Source organism: Amphibalanus amphitrite, unplaced genomic scaffold (genome assembly GCF_019059575.1).
Source record: "Amphibalanus amphitrite isolate SeventyFive unplaced genomic scaffold, NRLGWU_Aamphi_draft 000883F_arrow, whole genome shotgun sequence".
Lineage (NCBI taxonomy): Eukaryota > Metazoa > Arthropoda > Thecostraca > Balanomorpha > Balanidae > Amphibalanus > Amphibalanus amphitrite.
Window position 1 is genome coordinate 173,424 of NW_024882377.1, and position 27,750 is coordinate 201,173.

Sequence of the window (27,750 nt, forward strand, 5' to 3'; positions counted from 1 at the left end):
TCCACATTTCTTTGACTCATACACTGAGTGACTAAAACTATTAACGAAGCATAAGGATGAATGGTAAGAATTAGATAGTTTTCTTTTTCATAAATTTCGTCCGAACCTTTCGAAAGGAAGAATTCTCAGGGAAACAACCCCCGTAAGCGAAGCTTGTTGTGTTGGCCCTGCCCTCTAACTTCCTTCCTACCTTCTAGGTTGTACCGTACACTTGTGTAAAAATAACATTTTATATTCAAATTCATCAATGACAGTATCTGTCCATTATTATGAAAAAAAACTCAATGAGCCTGCCCCGAGACAGGCATCCTTACCAGCTGCTGTTGCTGTTTTCGCTGTCGTTTCAAGCTATCCGAATCGTAGGCGACTGGACGGAACTCCTTCCTCGTCGAGCCGGGACTCTGCAATCCTGAAATAATATTCACTATGTCAGTTATGTCATCATGCTATGCTATACTTGGTATGTCCTTTAGGTACTATGTCATTCGTTTTTCATCATTTAGTCCTCCATAATTTTCCAATTTGTATTATCAAACACGTTAATTGCTATCATTGCCAGATAACGACTGACTATTGAAATGTTTCCGTTTAACTCTATATTGTCCGGCCTACAACACAACTCCACCTAAATTCCCGCTGTATCATTGTTCACACAGCGCGCGCATATTGTTGGCAAGCTGAACCGTTTACCGTGCTCTAAACACAACTGCGCCATACCGCACACAGTGTGTGAAATTCCATCTCACGTTTACACCGAGATAACGCGTTGCGCAGTAACAAAGGGACCGCTAGGTTTATGCCATGCGATAGCACGGAAGAACGGCACAGTTTATGATGGCCCAAATGGTAAAAACGTGTGGCATGGTCTACCTTGGACATATCCGATTTCAATATGAGCCATGCAAAATGTGGTGCATCCAGGGATGCGGAGCCGTGGAAATTTCAAACGGCTCCGGCTCCGGCTCCGGCTCCGGAGAAAAAAAAAAATCGGCTCCGGCTCCGGCTCCGGCTCCGGGTGAAATGTTATGGCGGCTCCGGCTCCGGCTCCGGCTCCGAGTAAAATGGTCCGGCTCCGGCGACTCCGGCTCCGGCGGCTCCGGCTCCGACTCAGTACATCCCCTATGCAATCAATTAAATACGGGTGGAAGAAAAATTGGATTGGATATACGCGTTACCTACTCTTGCCATGACCGGCTCACCGCGTCCCCGCGCAAACGCACCTCGGAGAGAACTGGCAGAACAAAGGACTAGGAAGCGATGGCATTGGAAACGCAGTCGCCGCGAATCAGAGTTCACTGAACCATCGTAAGCTGACACCCATCTCGGCTGCATTGGGGGGTGGGGGTGGGGGGGGGGAAGAGACGGTGCTGGGAGTCGCAGTCCACTGCACTGGCTTCAAAACAATGGCCGTCACCTGATGACCGGTCCTCATGTTCTGGGGATGCAGTAGACGTGAGGGGGGGGGGGGGGAGGAGCAGACAGGAAGTTGATTGCGTACTGTGGGATACTGGGGATATTCGGCTTTTTCATGCACTTGATGGCCCATGACGTACTATTGGTCTCAAGATAAGGGCCCAGGCGACCTGTAGTTTTGATGCAGTGTGCACCCCTCCTTACCCCCTCACCCCCTTACCCTCGCCACAACTCGGGCCGAGTGCACCCCTCCTCCCAGCCAGCGCCACCCCCACTCGCATTGTGGCGAGGGTGAGGGTATTCACCGCATCAAAACTACAGGTCGCCTGGGCACTTATATTGAGACCAATAGTACGATATGTTTTACTGCCTTGTACTGTCAAACCGAACAAGGTCAATTATTTTTTTCCTCTTCAAAAAATAAAAAGGAGCCGGAATCACCCCGCCCCCTTTTTTGGCGGCTCCGGCTCCGGCTCCGGCTCCGGGCTATATTGTTTCACGGCTCCGGCTCCGGTTCCGGCTCCGGGCAAAATATGCCGGCTCCGGCGGCTCCGGCTCCGGCTCCGGCTCCGGCTCCGCATCCCTGGGTGCATCATATTCTTTTTGAAAGATATTTAAAATATTTTCTTCGTACTGTGATGTGAGTCCACGAACGAGTCTCCGAGTGTAATCTAACCACTTAACCAGTCAAAATTTATTGGCCTGTCACATAGACAGGTACCTATATGATGCATTTGCAGATGCCCGTTTACTAAACTTCTAATTCCAAATATTTCCAGTCAGCCGTAATCTAAATGCAATTGATTGATACATAGTATTTACGAACTCGATTGATGGTTGTTAATTATTACCTTTCGGGGTCCACACCGACTCGTTCGCGAAGTCGGATGGTTTCGGTTCCTTGCTGTAGTTCGTATTTTGACCGCTAGATGTCACTGGTGGCGGCGCAGACCCAGGACGCCATATCGCTAAAAAAAGAAAAAATAGAGCATGAGCATGATATATTCACTTGTTCGCTGAATTGTTCTCATAATTCACCAGCCGGCTTTCACGACGGATGTCTTGCACGTGTGACACTTCAATTTGAATTATTTAGTTGACAGAGGCGTGGCCAGAACATTTGATGAAGGAGGGCAGGATTGGGTGGGCCGGGGAAAGATGGGTTCATAAGCAAAAATATATCCAACTTAATGCCTTATTTTCTTCCACAGTACCTAAGTATAATAAAAAAAGCTGACGGTGAGCTTTGAGGTAAGCTCAAAATAGCATTGCCGGAAAATCCAGTGAATCAAATCCCTTAGCTCAACTGCTATCACCTAAAGCAATGTTTATCTCATCTATGTAGTTAGCAAATACTGTCTGAAAAGCACATGAAACGCATTCAACAGCCTCCATAAACACACAGAACAAGAAACGACTGCCACCGCAGGGCTTCAAAGCAGTGCAGTGTGCAGTGCAACCACGGATCAACGATAGTCAGGACCAGGGTTTTCTGGTCTTCTTCCTGAGTCTTTTTCTGGTCTAAATCTGGTCTAATACGGTTCCTGCTACTCGTTGCGGGTTTGTACAAATGCTCTAGGTAGACAATGCACCGAGTCATGAGCTGCATTGGTAAGCATGATGTCTCAATAATTCAAAACGTCATTTTCTTATTTATTTATGTGAAATGTCTAAGCCGCGCGGTTACCTAATTCACTTTTTTGGCATTCATAAGAATACAAATGTTCATTAACTTAAACATATTCTGGTCACAGAAATAGAGGAGGGAGCAGAGGATAAATATTTTACTTAGAGCGAATGCAAAAAGAAAACGGCATGCCTAAACAAAAGACCAGTCTTCCCTCCCCCTCCCCCTACACACAAACACACAACCGGCCAGGTCGCCGTCGTGACCTGTGAGATAAAGGGTCACAGACTACGAACGACCTGAAGGTCAAGGCTACAGGCATACCTGAGAACGAAAAAGGGTAATGTTCTCATTCAACCTAAGGGCCGTCAATGGACATCACCTCCATTCAACCTAAAGGTAACAAAGGTGATCATCTAGGTACTTCGGACCTTCGCAATTTAGGCCAAAAAAAAATGTCATATGTTTCGCCTCAACTCAACTTTTCAATAATAAAGCTGAAATAATTACAACATCAGGCACCAGTTCTGGAACTCAACTAAAACACGACAAAAGGTGTGACCTCTGTTCGAATTAAAGGCAGAGCAAGGTCACAATCTCTGCTCGACGCATAGCGATCTAAGGGAAAAGCCATCACCTCCGTTTCATTTGAGGGATAGCCCATACACCCTGCCTTACCTGGCTGACTGGATTTCGCCGTAAACTGCGGCAGAATCAGTGTTGAGTCTGCAATCGGCATGGTTGGTCAGCTGGAATGTTACAATTCGTTATTGTTTCCGCTTGACCTTATGTGTCAGCTCGGGACAAAAACAAAACCTCTGGCTTGTAGCGTCCTTGCAACTTATCTCGATAAGAGAAATGGTCGTTTTTATGTCGTGTGCGTAATTTAAATTCACGTTTATAGGTACAGCGATGGTTGTTTTCAATCACTCAGTCACTCGACTCGTCACTCGACAGTCACTCGAAGTCACTCGACAGTTTCCTTGTTATCGATTTCACTGTAGCGTCACTGATCGTCCCTTAGTGACACTGAGTCCGTAGTTATCACAACACGTTACCAAATCAATCGCTGGGTATTAAATTCGTCCCGAGGGTAGTCGGACAGCGCACCGATAGATTCGATACAGTTATGTCCCCTTATATGCGCTGGATGAAAACGCATCCACCACCAGAAAAAACCTGTTCATTATTCAGGGTGCGAAACGGCCTCAACTCCACTCTCTCCGCTGCTTTACCAGCGAAAGACACTTTCTTCCAATGTTTCCTTCTGAAAAGCCACTTCTGGTAACTTATTCTTACTCTTCCCTTCTTCCTTTCCTTATAGCTCTTCTCTCAGTTTCCTTTTCTCGATCATTTGTATTTGCTTCATGTACTGGTCAAATTCGTTGTCTCTTCTTCCTCTCACACAAACGTCTCATTTCGTTTCGAAGAACTCCAATAAATTCACGACCACAGCATAACACGACCTGGAGAATCTATCACCAGTCCTTCACTTTGTTCAGTCAGCGATACCCGAGTCTCTCACCGCACTGGTCAGACACCTCCGTCACTTTACATGTGACCTTACTGTGACGACAGGTGCGAGCCCACTGAATCACCTGTCATCGACGTCACATGACGTCACGTCAAAAGTCACGTCACGTGACCACACCAGAAACGTGCTTTTTCAGTGAAGAACTGTCACAAAGCAAACCACGTGCAGAAATGTCGCTGCCGCGACCGCACGGCTGTAGCACAAAACACTGCTTTACGCCAGCTATAGAACAGAAATGCCTTGTCGACAGCAGGGCTGATAAAAGGCAAACAGACGGGTGAAGGCGAGCATGTGTTTTCTGTCAGCGTGATGTCAAGATGAAACAGCGATTCAATTGTAAGCTGCTTTGAAGGTATTTGGTAGTACGGCGTGGAAAGAATCACATCCGGTTTCTTCGAAGGCGGGCTTTCAATGTCAATGTCACTTGTCAGTCTTTCGCACACCTCAAGCTTCAGTCAGATACACATTTAACCACTTTCAGCAGCTACTCGAAGCTCATTTTACTCTATTGTCCGCCAATCTTAGATACACGCCGAGCCAATTTCAGGTGCAATACCCCTTGCAGCTATATCTTGCGCAATGCTACACTTGGCGTCATTTTAGCCACAAATTCTTCAATCAACTCTTCCACAACTCCCCGCTGTAAGACGCCCACACACACCAGACCTTTCCACCATCTCCAGAATTCATCAACTGCCGACACACCATCTCCCACCCCTGACGAACCTGACGCATGCGTGGCAAACGCGGCGCGGCGCGCGGCGCCGACTCTGGCGCATCGGCGACGCTTGGCGCATCAGCGGCGGCGTCGGGCGCACAGTCAGAAATACATACAAATGGTACGCTTTTAGCTGGCGTCAACATCCTTCACGGATGTCAGGGGCGAGGAGAGAGTGCGGGAGGAGTCGAGAGAGGTGGGGAGGAGTGAGGGAGAGGGGAGACAGGTGTGATGACGGCTGGAAGGTGGGAGGGGTCAGCCAGGGTGAGGGTGTGATGAGAAATTGAGGAAGTGAGTGACAGAGAGAGAGAGAGAGAGAGAGGGGAGAAAGAGAGAGAGAGAGAGAGAGAGAGAGAGAGAGAGAGAGAGAGAGAGAGAGAGAGAGAGAGAGAGAGAGAGAGAGAGAGAGAGAGAGAGGGCAACACGCCAAATGAGAGACTAGGACAGTACACGAAAAGATGGGGACCTAAAGAACTGCGTGAAATAAATGCAATTACAGCAACACTAAATATTTTTGGTAATACCTATACAGGAGTTTAAATCTCATGATAAAAATCATTTCATTGAAACAAATACGCAGCGCATTCTGAGCGACATATGTAAAATTATGTAAAATTACCCAATATTCCCGAGTCCAATCGGGCCCATTATTTATCGTAACACCCCACTGACACCGTTCCGCCATAGTCATTGATAAAGGAAGATGAAGTTTGACACTAATATGACAGTTAACCTGATGAGTGATGACAGTTTATAAATCCCCGCTATTTCCTTATCCTTCATGCCAGACTACCCAAAAGTCATGTATAAAAATAGAAGGGTAGACGGTATAGGGTATATGTAGGGTACCCAAAATGCATTGCTCGACTTTTTGCGGTCGTCTTCTGATTTCTGTGTCAAGGTCGGCTAAATTTGCCCTGTCATTTATTTTTCCGCGACGGAAATGTCATTTTAAGGTCCCATTTGGCCACACATCAGCGTACCTTTTTTAGAGGCTTATTGATGGCAAAATATATCGCTATTCCAACGATCAAAAAGAAATATTCAGGAATTCAGACTGAAAACTAATCACCGCTAAAATCACTGCATATTATCTCAGGAATTCAGCTTACGAACAAGGCAATGACAAAATAACCATATATTGTCTATATTATGATTTATAAGTTGTCTGTGCGTGCGTAATCCGTCATGCCTTATGTGTCTTATTGCGCCTGAAAGGCGCCGCGTATCGACGTGAAATTTGGCATGCCAAATCTGTGGGCGTGGGCGGCCTTTGTATTAAAATTTGGGCGTGATCGCACCAGGGGTGCACCGTCGGCATGCGCTCGCGTGCGCCATAGGGTTAACACGGGAAACGGTCAAATCGAAGATCGGGCGAAAACCGGCCTGCGGCGCCCACTTCCCGGGCCCAAAACTCGGCGACAGATTGCCGTAGCGAGGTGGGGTTGCCACCACTGGATAGAGGAGAGATGGAACTAGCGTATTGACATGGTTTCATAGTATAGCACGCGCCACGTGCAAGACAGCACCCCCGGTTGTGAAAAAATGACCGATTTCGTGCATTGTGGGAAGAAAACCGATGCCGCTGGAAAACGGCTTGACGGAATGAAATCGTTTTTGTATCATTTTGCAGACAAATGTACGTGTAGTGATAGGAAAGCAAATAAAAACTGCTGATCCGTACCATTTCTTTAATATTGAAAAATTAATTTGAAAATTTGATTTGCACGGAGAGCGATGTCCTTTACAACACCAAAACGTATTGAAAACGATGATCAATCGTTATGAAACCTACATATTCGGAAAGAGCATTCTTTTCTGACCAATATCCACCCAAAATATTATCGAAAAGTCAAAAAACTTTTGTGAAAATGACTCAAACACCCGACCGTGTTTTGTTAACGTTACAGGTATTTTTCGACGAAATCGGATCGGTGGCTTCGGCAGGCAGGCCATTGAACCTTTGACAACAAACTGTACCGGAAGGCACCTCTCGCGAGGGGAATTCGCCAGTAAATAAAATAAATTTATTCTTGCAATAACTCAGCCGCTACCGGGCCGATTGTGCTGAATTTTGGGAATGTCAATGGGCACATATCGAACGACACATTACCATATGTAGGGTGCTAAATGCTAATGCACGTGCACACCTGGAAAGGAGCAGTTTCGTATCTCAAGAACGGCTGGGCCAATTTCTCTCAAACTTGGTACACACTACAGAACCCGTAAAATCAATTAAATACCATACAGTTATCGCGCAAACATGGCCATCTACTAATGGGCCGATTGCGCTGAAACTTGGACTGTGGGTGGAGGCGGCACTCTCCTGGCGATGTATGGTCAATTGTGACAGGTAGGGTGGATCGACTGCACGTGCGCACGTGAGGGGTCTTCTTATACATCTCAAGAACGGCTGGGCCGATTTCGCTCAAATTTTGTTCACTGGTGGGGACAATTTAGAAAGGTGGCTGGCACAAGCCATCTGGAGTCTCAGTTTGCGCGTGCGCACGTGCAGTGGGCCAGTTTTATATCTCAAGAACGGCTGTGCCGATTGCGCTCAAATTTGGTACGTTACTTTAATCGAGTATGAGGAGAGTAACTATGTGTAGGTTATTAGTAAGGTAGGGTATGGGTAAGTTAGGGTAGGGTAGGGTGGGTTTGAGTTCGATGAAGGCAAACCATGAGAAAGGCTCTAACAACCCGCAACCAGCACCAGCATACCATGCCGTTAAAACAAATATCCAACTCCGACAAAATAAGACAAATAAAGATCATAAGTTCCCACACCCAAACTAATGCCCCCTCAAACGCATCTATCAAAACGCACAGTTATAGCGCAAAATATGCCATCTAGTGCGCCATAGGGTTAACACGTGGCCCGCGAAAACCGCCAACGGGCGAAAATCGGGCCTGCAGCGCTCCTTTCCCGAGCTTATATCTCGGTAACCGTAAGTCGCAGCGACATGCGGTTTTCACTGATGGATACAGAAGAGATGGGCCTATCGTATGCAACAAGTTTTTTCTTAGTTATGTACCACGTGCAAAGGAATAGCCTCTAATCTCGAGAAAACGGGCATTTTTTTACACATTTCAGGAAAAACGTTGGCATTTGAAAACGATGCACTCGAATGACACGAGATGCATTTCACGGACTAAAAGAGGATCTGACCTTTTCAGAATACATATGTTTTTGACCATTCACTTGCAAATCTTTATAATTAAACGCTTACAAATTGCAAGTTTTACGCGTAAAAGGCATGGTCGTCTTTGCACCGTCATAATGCCTTGATAACGAAGACTTATGGCTATAAATTTACCATAGAGTGAGAGAACACTCTTTTCTGATCAATATCCACCCAAAATATTTTCAAAAAGTCATCAAGGGCTCTAAGAAACAGAGCAATGATTATACCGTTTTCGACGCATTTTTTACTGGTTGAGCGGCGGCGGCCGGCCTTGAACGCGGCACCGGCGCAGTAATATTACCGTGTGCTTTATATTTGTCTAATACTCGCCTTTCGTTCGCTGACAGCGCGGCCGAATGGATAAGATGTCAGTCTCCTAATCCGAAGGCGGATGGTTCGCGGCCGGTCAGCGACAAAGTTTTTCGCCCGAATTCGTCCCTAGGTAGCATTCGGCCAGCCGGCAACCGCCGAGAGGGCTGCGAATGTTACATTTTAACGAGCTGGCGTACCGTTAGGCATCGACTCAGCAACAAAGCATTCTTACTCTCAGATCAATATACCGAAAGCTGGCCATCTAGGGTATGAGTACTAAGTAGTGTATGGGCAGAGTAGGTATGGGCAGGGTAGGGTATGGTTAGGTGACTGGTAGGATAGGGTAGAAGTTGGGTATGGGCCGGGTAGGGTATGGGCAGGGTAGGATAATGGCAGTGTTAGAGTATGGGCAGGGCAGGGTATGGGCAGGGCAGAGTATGGTTAGGTGATGGGTAGGATAGGATAGAAGTTGGGTATGGGCAGGATAGGGTATGGGCAGGATAGGGTATGGGCAGGTAGGGTATGGGCAGGGTAGGGTATGGGTAAGGACCCAAATAATACAAGTAAAACGATTTTTAACCCAGCATAATGCATCCGTAAAACCAATTTAATCAAAACATTAAGTTATAGCGCAAAACATGCCATCTAGTCAGATAATAAAGCTCACTTTGTCCCTGCAAAGAGGCGTACGTCTCCACTCAAATTGGTAATTCGGAGAAAGGTAGAACGTACTAAAACGAGAGCTGTAACATTGTTACACGAGCTGTTACACGAGAGTGTAACAGAGGGAGCTATAACATTGTTTTGAGCAAAAGACACTAGATTTGAAGAAACCACCTTTTCCAGACAAAAGCGTAGTTGTTAGTTGTTGATTTTCAAGAAGACTGCTTAGGAAAGCGATTATTCAAAAAGTCTCAATGTAGTCTCGTAAAAGTGATTTGGCTAATGTGATTCGGTCTCGCTGATTCGAACGAAGTCAGCTACCGACATCCTTGCCAAAATAATTGATTTCCCTGGATGTTCAAGGGAAAGAGTGTGCTTCCCATCAGTCCGAAGACTTGTAGGCCACCTACGAGGGTCAACATTCCAATAGTGATCAAAGCTTTGATCTCTTTTTAAAAGATCGACATCTTGTAGGGATACCACCCTAAAAGCCGCCTACCATAGTCCCGAAGTTACTAGTTCAGTCGCGATAACTTTGATGACGATGTTTAGACAACTCCAAATGCATACCAGAACTGAACGTAATACGAGTACACACCCACTGCGCTAATATCAGCTTGATGTGTTCGATATCATAAACAAACGTCAGGTATATTATAATGACACGACATATGAAATTACGTCCATCTTGCATATGTAAAAGATGTCTCTCCAAACAAATCTGTGAGATATATTTCCTCCTACTTTACCTCATCATGTTTTCAGCCCCCTCCCTCTCTCTCATGAAAAAAACTTGAAAATCTCTCTCTCTCTCTCTCTCTTTCTCTCTCTCTCTCTCTCTCTCTCTCTCTCTCTCTCTCTCTCTCTCTCTCTCTCTCTCTCTCTCTCTCTCTCTCTCTCTCTCTCTTTCTCTCTCTCTCTCTCTCTCTCTCTCTCTCTCTCTCTCTCTCTCTCTCGCTTTCTCTCTCTTTCTCTCTCTCTCTCTCTCTCTCTCTCTCTCTCTCTCTCTCTCTCTCTCTCTCTCTCTCTCTCTCTCTCTCTCTCTCTCTCTCTCTCTCTCTCTCTCTCTCTCTCTTTCTCTCTCTGTCTCTCTCTGTCTCTCTTTTTTTTCTCTCTCCCTCCCTCTCTCTCTCTCTCTCTCTCTCTCTCTCTCTTTCAGACTGACATCCGCTCCTAATGCGACTGGGACTTGCGGCGACAGGCCAAAATAAACATCGGCCGCTGCGTGGGATGGGTCACGCTAGCGACAGCCACCGGTAGGCAGTCATCACTGCAGGTGACTGTGTGGCTCTAGTGCTGTCACCTGGACAGTATTAGTGACGTGACAGCTTTGGTGCTGTCATCAGTGCTGTCATAAGTAGTGACAGACGTGGTCCAACTGTCATCAAAAGGTAGTCATGAGTCCTACGGTCACCGGCGAAACTGCTGTCAGCGCAAAAAAGTAGCTCAACTGCTGTCCAGTAATAATGTCATTGTCACTCACGGTAAATCGTACTGTCAGCACTACAGCTACAATTTCACAACTTGACTGTTATCCACAGAAAGATCACGGTCGCTAGCGAGTAGCGACCAATTCTAAAGTCCGCAGCACACCTTGAGTTTAACTGTTATGGAAGGAAACGGCATTGTCCTCACCAGACATTTCGTTTAACTCATATCGTGACTTTGGTTATTGCTCTAGCATGGTGGTAAGAAAATGAAAGAATGTTAACCACTCTTCTTTTGTAACAAAACAGCGATTGAATGAGTGCCAACAAAAATGCAGACATTGCAGCCTGCAGCTTGCAACTTGCAAGTCACAATGCTTGCAAAGCCTCTCTCTCCCTCTCCTCTCTCTCTCTCTCTCTCTCTCTCTCTCTCTCTCTCTCTCTCTCTCTCTCTCTCTCTCTCTCTCTCTCTCTCTCTCTCTCTCTCTCTCTCTCTCTCTCTCTCTCTCTCTCTCTCTCTCTCTCTCTCTCTCTTCTGCAGGTGCAACGACCACTGCATCAAGTACAGTGCACACACACCACACGGTCATCCTCCATTTTCGCGACTGTACAGCTGCACCGCGAGACTGTCCAAAACCAGACGGAAGCTGCTTTGGGCGGAGGCGACGGAGGAAGGGGAGGGGAGGAGAGGGAGGGGCAGGGCCTGAGGCACTGACAAGTGAAAATAGACGAGCCAGGCGGGCCTTACGTGAGGCATGTCTACCAGGTGTGAGGTCTTGAATGGCAACTGCAGGGCACATATTGAAGAGCGGTTGCCTAGCAACCAAGTTCTGTGTTATCCATGCCACCATGATAACGCGAACGCCAATTTGATTTGTGAGACGTGTAATAAACAAATTATGCACACCTCTAGCCCCGGGGTGAGCACAGGTTAGTCGTCGCATAGGCAGCCATTCACTTTTCACCGCAGTGCTATTAACATGTCAGGGTTGGGATAAACAGAGATCGATTATTGGAATGTAAACAAAATGAGGTCCTGATCGGAACTGACGTGGCATAAACCGAGTAGAGTGATCTTCACAATCACAAACGTAGGAATGAGGTCATCGGTTAGCAGCTGTAGTTTCTAAGGCGATAGATGTTGATTGTCGTATGCTTGGTCAATGGTCATTGGTCATGCTCAAAGAAGCGTCGGCCCAGAAACGCTCGGGTGGAGGATAGACTGTGCCGCAACACTCTAGTGTTTGGCGGCACAGTATACCTCAGTCTGAAGTCGGGCAGGACACGCCAGCCGGCCGGCCGCGGCCGTGATGAGTCCATGGACAACTGGACATTAGCTCATGCAACATTATAAACGCCAGGCCTTTCCAAAATATGATAAGTGCTAATCTAGATTCGATGTATCAAACAGTGAAACGGTGCTTATTGATCGAAACAAATGTTGTTCAACCTCTCCTTACCTCAGCGCATGGCAAGAGCTCTTAGAAGGGTGTAAGCATGATTCGACCGTCATGTCAAATACACATCACAATATCACTATCTCATCACCGCCACGTCACTTTGACGTCATCCTCACGTCACCAACTTACAGTGACATCACACTGACGTTAGCTCACTGTCACTCCTCGGCGGTTTTGATCATTCAGTATCTCTCAAACATCCACAGACACGCCTAACGTCCTTTGCCACACTGCCACTACTGACACAGTGAGCCCTGGGCCGCTACAAATCCAGGATGACACTGGGCTCCACAATCCAGCCCGGCTTAGAGCATCATGCATGGGAGCACATTACGGAAATACCCGCCACATTCCGCCCCTCCCTCCTCTCTTTCTCTCTCTCTCTCTCTCTCTCTCTCTCTCTCTCTCTCTCTCTCTCTCTCTCTCTCTCTCTCTCTCTCTCTCTCTCTCTCTCTCTCTCTCTCTCTCTCTCTCTCTCTCTCTCTCTCCCTTCTCTTTCTCTCCTTCTCTCTCTCTCTCGCTCTCTACAGATAGACAGACAGACAGACAGACACACACAGACAGACAGACAGACAGACACACAAGCAGGCAGACAGACAGGCTGGTCAGGTGAGGACCGATCCGGTCACGTGACCGGAAATGACGTCAGCTGAATGACGCGCCGCCGGTGCGGATTCGTGCTGTGATGGGGGGGAGGATGGGGGGATGGGGGAGGGGATTAATAGGGACGGAGGGTGGAAGAGATGGGATTCACAGGGAATACCACAGAGGGTCGAGTGTGCGATTATGACGGGAATTGTCGGTAGGATAAAGATAATGCTCCAAACAATGCATATAACGTTATTTCAATCGTGCTAAAAGGACGGTTTGGAAAAAGACAGTTTTATGCCATTTCATGCAACTCCTATCGTAAAAATGCATGTTGCAAGCAATATTTACACAACCTATTTTTTATCGCTGATGGAATTCGTGGAAGGGAAAAGCTGTTATGACAATCACTGAAGATTTTATGCCAACAAATATTCGTACAACACAAAATACCAAGCGCTGCTTGGCGGAATTCTAAGCCTATTTGAGTTTCAGAATTATGGCTTCAGAGCATGCTCCTGTTCGTCGCCTTCACCAAGACCGCTCAGTGTCTGCCGTCAGCCTTACGATCTCTGTAACCTTCACCGTTTGTTACATTTCGCCATAAACAAGTTACAAACAATCGTTGGGCGCTGCCAAGGCCAAACTGAGCACTGGCTCAGCTCTGGAATTCACGGTGTATACGAAGCAGAGGAGGCTGCAAACTGTTGACGAGTCAGTCCAGAAGTCTCGAGTAAGCGTGAGATAATGATCGGGGTCTGAGAAGAATGCGGGTTTGAAGACGCCTGGTAAAAATGTACGGCAGAGATAACTTGTTGCTACGCTTGAAGTATTGCAAGTTCCCCACAGAAATTCGTGATGTCTCTTCAAGCGATCAGCCCGTTTATTGCCAAGCGGTTTTCAACATACTTGTTACACATTGTTTATATCATTTTACGACCTTTTCTGTAACGAAATATTTGAATTGCCTTTATGTAGACGACGAAAAACACGTTTCAAATGGCGCTTGGGGAGTAGCAGAAATTTGTATATAAAAAATCGCCGATGAATGAATTAGACATGCATCCTCTTGTTGTTATTGTCTCATGTTATTGCAGCTAGCAAACACGTGTTTTTATCGTGTACCAATCGTACAAGATCTCTTTGAGCGGAACATCAAAACACAGACCCCAAAAACACGATGTCTCTGATCACATCTGACTCCGATTGATTCCCAAACGGCCAGCACGCCAAACCAAACGACAAGCCGCAGCCAAGATAAGCGACAATGTTCTTCTTTTGGAGCGGAGCCCCACATCCCCGCCCCACCCCCCGGTTGGCAATTAATAGCACACGACGCATCTCAACTTTCGTTCGTATGAAGGTGAGTGGCCGAATGAAGGAAAGGAAGATAAATGGATGAATAGATGGATGGATGGATGGATGGATGAGTGAATAGATAGAATGGAAATAAAATGGAATCGAATGGACGGACAGATTGACAAAAAGGTATATCAACTATCAAGTACAATCAGAAACAGACAAACAGAACGCAAAGATACAGACAGACACAGAGAAACAGAAAAAAGATGGAAAGCTATATGGACTTATAGTTAAATTGAACATAAAATTTTTACGTAAAACACAAGCAAATCCCGACAGATCGTTAACTGTGATTTTTTCTGTCTAAATATGGCAACCTTTTTCAACTAACAGCAGCACGTGTTTACCGTCTTCCCAACCTCCAACCCCTAATTTCACCGGATGCAATAACCGCACGCGCACTTTTGGCATGATGCCAACACAAACTTGGCACTGCGCCAACAGCAGCCTTCCGGACGTTGGCATTAGTGGAGCGGCATTGGCGAACCCTGTGATGAAACATGACATGCTAGATTTACGATCATTGGACTGAGGCCAGGCGTGGGCAGTTTGCGGGTGAATATGAGGAAGGAAATGATAGAGTAGGTCCTAGTGCAACTGGATGCCATTAAGTGTTAGATGTTACCTTACTGCGAGACGGAACTCTGGAGGTAGACGTGAGGGTATTTAAAATTTGGCAATAAAGTCCATATTTGTGCATTGCTCTAATTGTTATGGAAAAAATCACATTTTTAACTTCTCATTTGTCTCTCTTACTTTTCTTCATGAAAAAGCCTAGAGGCATTTTCACTTTTCTCCATTGACTTATAATGGAAAGGTCATGCCACTGGCCTGACCTTAGGTCACGGATAAAAATCCGAGATATGCAAATTATAGGTGCCCATATCATTATGCAATCCACCAAGTTTAGAACCTCTCTGACAATCACTGCAGGCTATACCTACATGATTGCATACTTGTTTAGGCTTGGTCAGTTAATTTGACCTGGTGACCTGACCTGACATGACCTGGGGTAGAAAATTTCACACATAGTCCAAAGTTGGTGTACAGCAAGCTACCCTACGCGCCGCGCTTTTTTATGCAAATGCAAAAAAAAATGCGACAGGGTGGTAACATATGTCCTATACTCGCATAATCAGCAATCGAACAGTTACTTGCCAACACCCTTCCTGCCTTTTCATATTGCATTATCAAATTTGCATGTGCTAATTTTTACCAACCACGCCTCAGGCGATCCGGTGAGTCAGGGCAAGACCAGCGACACCTGTACCACAGCTGCTAGTTTCCGACCCCACCACCAGGCGTTCAATTCATGACTAAAGCGATGGCCGCATGTAGCCATTCAGTACCGATATTTTCAAATAAAAGCATTTCGATTGGCATCCCTGTCCCCTGCTAACATTTGCTATGAAGCTGTGTTTATGTAGGGGTATGCATGCTGTAAGCTACTTGCAAAACTTAACGCAAAATAGACGAGAAGAATAATCACGGGAATCCACTTAAATGGTTTACAACACAGGGCTTCATAGAAAATGTGGTCCATATCTCACAGGCATCGTAAACCATTAGTATTTAGCATTTATCTCGCAAAAAAATAGCCAATACTTATCTAAAAAAGTAAGCAAACGTAAAAAGGCCGATCATCCCTGATTTAATCACAGCATTATTTCCCTTTCTCGTACCGTTACGCCCATTCCGATCCCAATCCTTACCGTCATGTTGGAGTAGATATTTGACATCATCCGCTATAGCTTCGCTGATACCCTCCGCCGTCCCTTCAATAGTAAACTCTGGTCTCTCTTCGTCCTTCCCCCTACGACGGTGCGGATCCTGATCCTGATCCTTGGGATCCCAGTCGGCTCCGTACTTCTCCTTCCGCTCCTGGACACGGCCGAGGAACTCCTGGCGCACCTGGGGTGAGACGAGGTGAGAGGTGAGACGTTAGCAGTGAGATACTCTCAGGTAACTAGTAAAGTTAGAATAATAAAGTGATGATGCCTTTCGAAATCCTCTGAAGCTGCTTCCTGTGAACAGGCCTGATTTTTCTTTTTTATCAACCTACGTGTTTGCATCATATTTGAAACGAAAAAGTGTCCTCTTATTGTCGTCGCAACTTATTACAACAAAGTCTTATTACATATTTATCCCAGGGCATGTCAAGTCAAACTTTAGTTCCTATTTATCGCACAACCTATCCACCGACTTCTCTTCTCTAAATCGGGATCACATTTAGCACTGGGGAACTCCACATTCACACCTGTTCAAACTCACAACCGCTCTATACACCTATAGTAAACCCATGTTAAGCTACACGGGCCCTTATTCTAACTCACATGTAGCCACAGCCACCTCATTTCTAGCCCATATCTAGCCCTCTGAGATGCGGATATATACGATATATTATACGAGATACGTATATATACGTTACCTGTTGTTCCACGCCGATTTCTCTTGGCTCAGGAGGTAGCTCGTTCTTGGGTTTGTTGAGTCTCAGAGATCCGTTCGCCTTCCTGTCCATTCGTTCCACCAGTTTCTCCTGAAATAGGAATAAGTGGAAAATAAGGGAAAACCATATCACTGAGGCTGAAAAAAATACATGAGTCAGCTAAAGTGAAATGGCACGTATATTATTATTAGCACCAAATCACATAATTTTATATACCTAGATATCAGGCAAATTATTCATTCAATGCCCTCGATATTGATTGATTTCCTATCCAACTTTCTATCCTATCCTCGGGTAATAAGAATAGTGAATACATGCGTAGATATTTATCTACCGTGCAGCCTTCATGAAGTTATGACAGTTTAATATTCAAGAGCGCGTTTTTATTTATGCTAGTAGACCTTTGCCAACCAATTCCAAACACACTATTCTTATCGGTAATTAATAACTTATGCGATTACACCCTAAAACATCACATTATCGGTAGCCACGGTGTATGACTGCACTTCTGGCACGTAGTACGTGGCACGTGGCGTCGTGGCACGTGGCACGTGCCCCAGTTGGCAGACAGTAGGACAGGACACGAATGCGACCCAATTGGCTGACTTCGGTCAGGCTAGACGGCCCAGTTCAGTGTATCGATAATGACCTTCTGACAAATGAACGGACTAATTTTTGCTGATAATTTATGGCTGCTCAATGCTCATCATAAATACACGGCAAAATGAAACACAGCATCAACTAACTATGAATATGCTGTGCCATCTTATTGGTTTCATATCTAACAACACAGTAATCAGTAACCAGGCGGAAGGGGTCAAAGCCTAAGCCCCTAAGCTCCGCTAAAAGCAAGATTACTTTACTACTCGCTAAATGCTCCCTCTATCAAATCCCTCTATTCCCTTTATCAATTCCCTCGGCTTTATCAATCCCTCCCTTTCAAGCATTGGAGCTAAAACATATACCTAAACCATTCCCTCACCTGATACTCGGAGTAGATCTGCTCTGCCAGCGGTGTATCCCCCGATGGTGGCTCAGCGCGCCTACAGCGCAGTCGGGCGGCGTATGTGGGCGCTCCATCAGGTGGCAGGAAGGAGTCGACCCGGCCCGCGTGCTCGTACCTGTAGAGGGAGAGATAATCTTTATTCAGTTTGGTACACTATGAAAGGCATTGAGTGACTGTGTTGGTAAGGTGACAAGACAACTGTTCCATTGATGATTATATAAAATAAATCATGCTAAAAAGCGTGTCAAACCACTGAAACGATTGTTGATTAGAACAATTGATTTAGAAGAAGTATTAATCTATTAATTAGATAATGAAACATCAGCAAGAAAGCTAGAATGAATCGTCATTTGGTGCCACATGACTTTTAATGAAACACTTCTTTTATATTTACCTGTTTTTCTCCTCATCCGTTTTACTGAAAACAAATGAGGTGATTGATCAAGCAAAAGAATGGGTGCATGGAAAGTCACACTATCAACTACATATACCATCAGCGCTACACTAAACTGGAACCCCATTCGTGAAAGCCTGAAAATGTCGACAGGGTATAACTAACTACTTCTTCGTCACCCTTTTACTCAGCAGGCAGTGCTATCTAATACATCCCTAGCCCTCGCCCGCACATGCCATTTTCCCATCCTAGAACGCACATGGGGGGGGGGGGGTGGTTGCCACCCCCCCCGCGCCATTTCGTTCCTGTTGGAGATAGAGCTTAGCAGTAAAGACCAAAAAGATTCTTTGGGAAGAGACGAATCCAATGATACCCAGTTTTACCTTCTCAGGTCAGTCATTGACCTTCCAGGTCAGGTCAAACTAAAAAATGTTGCTGTTTTGGGTCACCGTTGGATATCAAGTGCGCTGCTTAGCAAATACCGATGACGATGCTGTTTTCCGGTGCCAAGCCAGCTAGAACCTCTTTGTCACACTATCCGACCAGAATTTTGCTGCTGAGGTCATTTCAGGTCAAGTTAGGTCAAGGTCAATTATATGTGTTTGTATGTCTGTGTGTGTCTGTGTGTATACTGATGTGTGCACCGATTGTTTTTGGGTCCATATCACATGAAAGCATGATCTGAGAAGCTTTTACCAAAAATGCAGTCAAAAAACTTCACAAAAAGTAAATTCAGCTTGCCTAAAACGCAATTATCTTAGATGACCTAGGTTGACCTTGACCCTGACCTTGACCCCTGTACATCGTCGAACAACATGTTCCATGATAGGTGGGAGGTAAGACTGGCAAAAAAGGCCGAAATCAGGGTGTCAAAAGCTCACAAGGCCCATGGCAAACGCAAGATGTTGAGAATTGGCCATTTGGGTCATGACATGACCTTAAAAACAAGGTCATATCTCCGAAACCAAAAATCACAGAAACTTGAAATTTTCAGTGGACATCAAGAAAGGATAGACGAGCAGCTATACAAAAAATCAGCCTTCTAGCTCTAAAAATGTTGAGTGCAGAGCAGAAAGACTGCCTGGGGGGGGGGGGTGGCAACCACCCCCCCCCCCCCCCATGTGCGGGCGAGGGCTAGACTATGTGGCATGTTATGCATGCCAATATACCTACATCACTAAAGTACACACACTTCCAACAGGCAGTATACGATATATTTCACAAAGCCAAGCTACCATTACATATCTAAGTACCGAACTTTCTACCCCTCCTTCCCTACAAAAGCACTCTTCATCTCTCAACAACTTTCCCACCCCCACCCGACACTCAAAATACATCCCAACCCTCTCTCCTTTTCCTCCTTACCTCTGCACAGGCACCGATCGGTACGGTTGAGCCCGCTCATAATCATAAATATGCGTATCCACCTCATCAAATCTCGGCGGTCTGCATAGGTCCGCCAGAGACAGACTGCGGGCCGGTGTGGGCTGTGAGCCGCCCCATGTAGCGGGACGTCGACGTCGTTCCATCAGCTCGAGGAGGGCTTCTTCGAAGAAGGCTTCTTTCATCTCCTGAAGATGGAGAGGGAGAAAGTAGATGGGGGTGATGGGGTGAACGGGCGTGGGTAAGGTTGGGATGGTCGCAAAGTGCAACGGTGGAGTCTGTCCATTTTGTAACATAGCGATGTCACAAATAACGATGTGACGATGCACCATAACGATATTTGACGTGCAATACATTGGTGATTGTACATAATAACAGACACCAATACTACTAGCTAGGATTTCATAAAACTACACATTTGATCACCATTACATAATGATAATGACACGACGTAGCTCGTGTATGAAGAATGAAGGCATTTGTGGCACAGCGTTATCAGTGAATACCAGGATTATATACAGTCGACACAATAAATTGACACAGCGTAATCGACATACTCGAAAAATAGTTACGAGCAAGCGAGCGCAGCGAGCGAAGTGAGTCTTTTCAATATAACGGAAAAATCTCAGTATGAGCGGCCCGGCCCGGCCCGGCCCGGCCCCGCCTGTAACGCTTTTGAGAGGCTTATATCTCAGCAACCGCTGGACCGATTGGCCTGCGGTCATTTTTGATGGGTAGCCCCATCCCTTCTACCCCGTAATTGACTACTTTTGATACATTTCCGTGACCGTCGTGGCACGTGCCACGTGAAAAGTCAAGGGTGTTCAAGCTGTTTTGCAAAAGTAGTTATTTTGAGAGGCTCATATCTCACCAGCCGCTTGGGCGATTGAATTGCGGTAATTTTTGTAGGGTAGCAACATCCCTTCTACCAAAAATTGGATACTCTCGATGCATGTGGGTCACCTTCAGTGCACGTGCAAAATACAACAAAAAGAGGTGTCAAATTTGTTCCCATTTTAATAACTCGGTAATTACTGGGACGATTTCGCTGAAACTTGGCATACAGGTAGGCACCCACCAGGCAATGCATTTCCATGTGTTGCGGTTAAGGTGCTACTGCACGTGCGCACGTGCAGGGGGCGCTTCCAGATCTCGAGAACGGCTGGGCCGATTGCGCTCAAATTTGGTACACGGTTGGGGACCAGTTAGTAGGGTGCCGTGCAAAAGTCAGTTTGGACCCAGTTTGCACGTAAGCACGATCCAGGGGCGGATCCAAGGGGGGGTCACATGGGTCATGGCCCCCCCCTTGAGGCCCGGGGGCCCAAAGACCTTCCAGGGGCACCACCGGCCTATCAGGGGTATCACAGTCCTGACAGGGGCACCACAGGACCGCCAGGGGCACCACAGGCCTAGCAGGGACACCACGGGCCTGGTGCCCCTGGGCCCTGACAGGACTGTAACGCCCCTGACAAGCCTGAAGTGTCCCCGGCAGGCACGTGGTGCCCCTGACAGGCTTGAGGCGCCCCTGCAAGGCCGGTGGTGCCCCTGGCAGGCCTGTGGTGTCCATGGCAGGCCTGTGGTGCCTTTGCTAGGCCTCTGGTGCCCCTGACAGGCTTGTAATGCCCCTGGAAGGACTGTGGTGCCCCTGGGCCCTGACAAGCCTGAGGTGCCCCTGACAGGCCAGAGGTGCCCTTGCTAGGCCTGTGGTGCCCCTGGCAGGCCTCTGGTGCCCCTGACAGGCTTGCGGTGCCCTTGGAAGGACTGTGGTGTCCCTGGGCCCTGACAAGCCTGAGGTGCCCCTGACAGGCCCGTGGTGCCCTTGTTAGGCCTGTGGTGCCCCTGGCAGGCCTCTGGTGCCCTTGCTAGGCCGCTGGTGCCCCTGGCAGGCCTCTGGTGCCCAGCTGCGCCCGGAGAGGACTGGTGCCCCTGAAAAGTCTGAAGTGCCCCTCGGCAGACCCGTCGTGCCCCTGACAGGCCCAAGGTGCCCCTGCGAGGCCGGTGGTGCCCCTGGCAGGCCTCTGGTGCCCCTGGCAGGTCTGTGGTGCCCCTGGCAGGTCTGTGGCGCCCCTGGCAGACCTGTGTTGACTGGTGCCCCTGCTAGGTCGCTGGTGCCCCTCACAGACCTGTGGTGCCGCTGGGCCTTGACAAGCCTGAGATGCCTGGCTATGACAGGCTCGTGGTGCCCCTGATAGACCAGTGGTGCCCTTGCTAGGCCTGTAGTGCCCCTGGCAGGCCTCTGGTGCCCCTGCTACCCCTGCGCCCTGAGAGGACTATGGTGCCCCTGAAAAGCCTGAAGTGCCTCTCGACAGGCCCGTGGTGCCCCTGGGCCCTGACAGGCCCAAGTTACCCCTGCGAGGTCGGTGGTGCTCCTGGCAGGCCTCTGGTGCCCCTGGCAGGTCTGTGGTGCCCCTGGCAGGCCTGTGTTGACTGGTGCCCCTGCTAGGCCGCTGGTGCCCCTCACAGACCTGCGGTGCCCCTGGAAGGACTGTGGTGCCCCTGCCCCTAGGGGTGCTCATGGGCCCAACAGGCCCGTTGTGCCCCTGACAGGCCTGTCGTGTATACTTGCTAGACCTGTGGTGCCCCTGCTTCCTGGCAGGCCTGTGGTGCCCCTGGCGGGCCTGTGGCGCCCCTACAAGGCCGTAGGTGCCCCTGACAGGTTTGTGGTGTCCCTGGAAGGACTTTGGTGCCCCTGACAAGCCTGAAGTGTCAAGGACAGACCCTTTAGACGCCAGGGTCAAGTTCGTCGGACTGACAACGATTTGCTTACCTGATAACGTTCCTGGTAAGTACTCATTACTCAGCGTCCACAACATATATACACATAGCACATTCATATATACTTGCTTACAATTGGTAAATGTGGTTGTGGCTAAGAGGTAAGATACTGACTAAAAATAAAAAATAAAAATAAAAAACTGAAAATGGGGGCACCACCAAAATGAAGTGGACGAAATCCGTTGAGTTTTTAATTTTGGGTATAGGTAGGGGCACCACTTCGATTCATGACCCTCCCCTTGGAGTTTTCCTGGATCCGCCCCTGTGCAGAATGCCGTTTCCGTAAGCGTAATCGACATACTCGAAAAATAGTATTATTGTATGTCCAGTCAAGCTCATTTACCGATTATCTTCCAATCCTTAGCCTTGGCGCTGGGAAGTCATCCTCCCCCTTCCTTACCTGGTCCAGCAGTCGCGTCAGGTTGGGATTGGGCGTCTCATCCCTCCCACCGAGGTCACTGAGGTCCCAAAGTGATCGACTGCGACCCGAGACCAGACTTCTGCCGGCGCTGAGGCGACTGTCCGGGCGACTAGAGAGGGGGAGAGAGAGAGAGAGAGAGAGAGAGAGAGAGAGAGAGAGAGAGAGAGGGGGGGAGAAATGTGAAAAATGCGCGGGAAAAAATGTGGAAGCGTTATAACGGAGATCGAGAACAATAGCGGCACGCGAAAAGTGAGAGCCTTGAAGCTCTGTGAGAAATTTGATGAAATAACGTGATTTAAATGCTTGCATCATGATTCTACCACACATTTCTAAGCAAGGACCACTGCTCCATATTTTTGTTTTTAGGATTAATCGTTTTACACATAAGACTTCGTCCGTAACTGGCTTTGTGCCTGTGGATGATTGTGAAATAAACTGAACTAAAACTAAACTAAACTAAGCTCAACACACGGTCCCCAGCCTACATGCTCCAATGTTCACCCACCTATCCGGTGCGTCCCCAGCCATCACCTACCTATCGGGTGCGTCCCCAGCCGCCAGCCATTGCCCCAACAGGTGATTCTTCAGTCTCCTCTCTGTTAGAGCGTCCGTCAACTGATCCAGGTCTGCATCCCAGGCTGGGAGGCGTTCTCTGCTGCGGTGGAGGTCACCGCTGCGGCTACGACGGGTGACAAAAGCTTCGGGGTACCAGTATCTGGAGATAGATATGGGTTAGGAGTTGATAGTACCAGTATCTGGAGATAGGGGTGGGTAAAGGGGTGGAGAGTAACATTGGAAGCAGTCAAAAGAGGTGGGTCAAGTGGTAGTGATTATACCTACATATGAGTACCTCCGGATACCTTTAGTTATACTCGTATACCTCCGGATAAAATAATGAAAAAGGCTTAACGGGGTAAGGAGTGCCAAAACCTGGTTAGGTAGACGGGTAAGCGAGCAAATGAACACGGATGCACAACAGACGGACGATTCCACTGCTGCAACCTTCATAATTTCATATGTTTGCACATCCTGCCTCATAAGTCCTCCAATTCAAGACTTAACGATAGTAACCATCAGCACCATATAAATACAAACTCATTCCGAACCAAAATTTTAATCAGCCACGGTCGCAACTCTTCCCCTGCAAATTGGTTGAACCCATTACCCAACTCACTCCCAATCCGACCAAAAACCTACAGTTTCCCTTCGAACCGTTCCAGCCCATTCCTGCACTGATCAAACACTTTACTCCGCTTCCTCACAAGCATTGTTACCCAACCCAATCTAGTCCCCCAATCGCATCCTCAATCGAAAGCAATCCCAACCTTCTCACCTCAGCGTATCGACGCACTCCTCTTGTCCGGACCGGACGCTGTGCGAACTCGGCCATCGTCCAGGTCTTCTCCATCCACCCGTCTCCGTATAATCCCAGACACTTTCTGGTCTCTCTTGATCGGGCACATCGGGAGGTTGGGCGAGACCAGGTACTGAGTTGGAGCGGGGGCGAGTGGAGAAACCTAGAGACCCACAACGAGCTGGAGGAGGTGGTGGGGGTGGTGGAGGAGGGGAGAAGGAGTCGGGAGGTGCTCCAGAAGAGGTGAAGTGTGAGGGAGGTGTTGTGGTGGGAAGAGGTTTGGAGGTTGAAGGAGGAGTCCAGGTATGTTGAGAAGTTACAGGAGCTGAAGAAGACCAAGATGGTGCAGTGTTGGCGGTGTATCCAGCAGATTTACCAGCAGCCTCACCAGCAGCAGCATCAGCGGCTCCAGTGCCCTCAAACCAGGCGGGAGCTCGAGGAGGTGATCCACACACTCCTTGCGAGCGGCGAGGTGGAGCAGGTGGTGCAGGCGGTGCTGAAGATCCAGTTGTTGAGGATACCGGCGGTTCGAGACCCATGGCATCCACAGTAGTAGTATTAGTAGCAGCTGACTGGGAGCGGTGACGTTTTCTCCCCGCTGCAGTCTTTCCTCTCCATGGCGCCGCACCTTCGGAAGTATTGTCAGTCACTTCTCCACGTGAGTTTCGTTCTTCAAGAGTCTTGCTGGTCGCGTCTTTCTCTGATGTCGTCTTTTGGCCACTGGCGGGGGACATTTTCGTCTCCTCGTTCTTCGTCTGCTTGGTCGACATCTCCTCCCTCTTCTTTTCCTCCATCATGTCCAGCATCTCGGTGACTTTCAGCGAGGACGAAGCAGATTCCAGCTTGCGCATCTCTCTACGAAGCGCCTCTTCTTCTGACCTAACCAGCACCGAGCCTGTAGCAACCTCATCAAGATTGCGTCGGATGTCTTGTAGAACCTCTTCAGCCGTCTTTGCAGGATCATCACTGGTCGTGGAAGCGGCGTCCCCGGCACCTCCTTTCGGAGCTGTTGGCTTGGGATAAGAGGGAGTATGGGTTGTGGCAGATGTTGACACTGCTTGAGAATATGTTGTACCAGATGTTGGCGTTGTTGTCTTCGACGGCGTCGACTTGAATCCAGATGCGGTAGATGTTGCTCCGATGCCGCTCGTTTTCACGTCACTGGATGCGTAAGACTTGACGTGAGAGCTTGACATCACCTCACAAGACGACTCGATATCTTTGGCGCTGTTCCCACCAAACCCAGCCCCTGTGACACCAGAGCTGGTCAGCACTGTTGGACCACCTCGACTCGTCTTCTCAGCCGTCTTTCCTGTTGGCGTGGTAGCACGGACTTTCATGAAGAGGGTTCCGTTCTGATCTACATCACCAGTACTAGCTTCGCCATCCTGATCGGCAGGTGGCATCATCGAGTTAGTCTCGGAGGTCAGCGTCTTTTTCGTCATCGTCTTGGAAGTTGTCTCTGTAGATGTCTTAGTGTAGGATTTCACAGATGACAGAATGGAGCTTTTGGCGCTTTTGACATGTCCAGGTTCGATCTCCATTGCCTTCGAAGATCGTTGACCAAGGGATTCGTCAAAACTTGACTGTTTTCCTAGACTACGCTCTTGATTAGCGGAAGCTCCAAACTGTGTTGCTCCTAGACTCTCTTCCGTGAAATGCCGTTTTCTCTCACCTCGGCGTGAAAAGTCTTTGCCTTCGCCGTATTCAATGTCACTTGTCTCCCTCAAAACAGTTTCAGCTCTTCTATCTAAATCTTCCACTTCTTGCTCCTCAAACCTTCTCACCAAGTCACTGAATGTCTTCCCACCATCTCCACCCACCACCGGCCGATCTCCCGGCTTCCCACCTTCTTCTACGCCCTCTCGCGCCGGTACTGCCTGGCCCGCGTCGCCTGTGTCCTCTCCTTGGCAGGAGAATCCCAGCTGACCTGGGACACTAGCGGTAAAATTGGCGACACGACTTTGACAGTTGTACGGTCTGCCAACAATGTGGCCCTGGCTATCGGAACCTTCGATGGTCAGTGGGTGGGTGGGTGATTGGGTTGGGAGGAATGAAAATTCGGTGAAAGGGTGTGGTAGTTGAGAGTGATGGGTTGGTTGCTGAAAGTCATCTTGTGATTGGAGACGTGAAGGACTGTCTAGAGAAGCTAGGCGGCGCTCATCGGTGTATGATACCTCGGTAGACGACTTTGTATCATTCGATGGAATGCCGTACACTTGATCATGATCGTGTCTGTAAGGCACACGAGGTTTTGGTGGCACCGGTGGGGGTGGTCCTCGTTTACTTCCCGTTCTTCCGTCTGTATTTGCAGAGGTTTTCAACCCTTCCTCTGGCACATCAACAGGCTCGCAGTGATCGGAATCTATGAACGTCACTTCAGGCAGTTCCGGTGTATGAGCTGAAGTTCCCTGCAATTCTGACTGCGTAACGTCTTCATCAGTTTCTGAGAATATGATGCCCTCAGTGAGCATGCGCTGAGTTAGTTCATCATCTGTATGTTCATCAGTCTCTGTTTGCAACTCGTCTCCTGAACTTGCAACGTCATAGGGAGAAGAGGAGGTGTAATCTAACTTTGCTTTACTCGAAAGAGCGGCTAGTGTTGTATTTCCACCCTTTCTGTAATTATCGGATATAATTACATCCGAACTTCTGCATACGACGGGATTATGAGTGTCCGAGCGCTCACTATCATACTGTGAAAACAAATCAGATTTCGGCTGATTGCTTGGTCGTGCATTCGATGTGTAGCCTGTTTTGTTTTCTTCCGTATGTTTTCGATTCTTGCTCTGCCCCTGCTTTTCGTTTTTAAAGTTGGCCATGGCGCGGGCCGCATACATTAGCTCATCATAAGGCTCGTCAGGGTCGATTTCTAACGGATCCTTTTCGCTGGCGTCTTCAGTTTGTCTCTTCACGTCATCAGTGTCACCAACGTCGTCTGCGTAGCTGGAAAGCCTTCCACGAATGGAATCCACATCAATTTTAGCATCTGATTCAGCACTGCCAACATTGTCCCCCCTTTCAACACTACTATAATTCGCCGTTTCAAACAGATGTCGCTTTTCTTCAACCGTAAGCTCAGACAAATCCCTATCCCTCATCCGTGTCAGCTGCTCAATCAGATCATCCTCCAACTGCTGAAGAGTAGCATCCACCTCTGAGAACCCATCCGAATACCGATTAGTCTCATTTCCCTCAACCGCAGCCGCTGCCACCGCCTCGACCTTTCTCTGGCGTGTCTTTTGAACCACCCCCGCCCCCGTCACCGTCTCCGACTCTGCCTTCCGCGCCGCCGCCGATGTCGACGACGTCCTCGTCGCCGTTTCTGGCGACGACACTTGGCCGCCATCGCCGTCTGGCCGGCGATCCGCTGTCATCTCCGAAGCGGTCAAGCGTGCCGCTGATGGTTTTTGACACATCTGAGCGGAGGACCGACCTGTCTCCGTCTCCTCTGTCACTTTGGTCGTCGGTGCCGACGAAGCTAACGTCGCTACCGACGAAACCGACGGCGCCGACGAACGGACGGCCATGACAGTTTTAGGTGGGACGGTTCGGGGTTGGGATGAGGAGGTATTTTTAGACGGGCTTGACAGGCTCGGAGTGCTCTCGGCATGTCGATTGGGTGATTCCGACGCGTTGGTGACGCCGGGTGACGTAGTCGCTGTGTCAGGATCAGCGCAGA

The 27,750-nt window shown here is 48.2% G+C and overlaps 1 protein-coding gene across 25 annotated transcripts in view; it reads right to left on the bottom strand.

Moving 5' to 3' along the window:
* Positions 1 to 27,144, bottom strand: part of LOC122367622 — a 100,798-nt gene extending 73,654 nt beyond the window's left edge. For 4 of the 25 annotated variants that reach the window (XM_043340898.1, XM_043340900.1, XM_043340912.1 and 1 more), the window contains exons 1-10: positions 24,048 to 27,142; positions 23,250 to 23,429; positions 22,694 to 22,823; positions 19,501 to 19,706; positions 18,136 to 18,159; positions 17,718 to 17,856; positions 16,718 to 16,825; positions 16,002 to 16,200; positions 2,265 to 2,381; positions 315 to 409 (exon numbers count right to left, since the gene is read on the bottom strand). In XM_043340898.1, the coding sequence (XP_043196833.1) occupies positions 315 to 409; positions 2,265 to 2,381; positions 16,002 to 16,200; positions 16,718 to 16,825; positions 17,718 to 17,856; positions 18,136 to 18,159; positions 19,501 to 19,706; positions 22,694 to 22,823; positions 23,250 to 23,429; positions 24,048 to 26,908 (4,059 nt within the window). In that variant the 5' untranslated portion in view covers positions 26,909 to 27,142. Of the gene's footprint in view, positions 1 to 314; positions 410 to 2,264; positions 2,382 to 16,001; positions 16,201 to 16,717; positions 16,826 to 17,717; positions 17,857 to 18,135; positions 18,160 to 19,500; positions 19,707 to 22,693; positions 22,824 to 23,249; positions 23,430 to 24,047 lie in introns of all 25 variants that reach the window. The other 21 variants (XM_043340917.1, XM_043340901.1, XM_043340899.1 and 18 more) reach the window with 13 other exon arrangements.
* Positions 27,145 to 27,750: the final 606 nt, after the last annotated feature.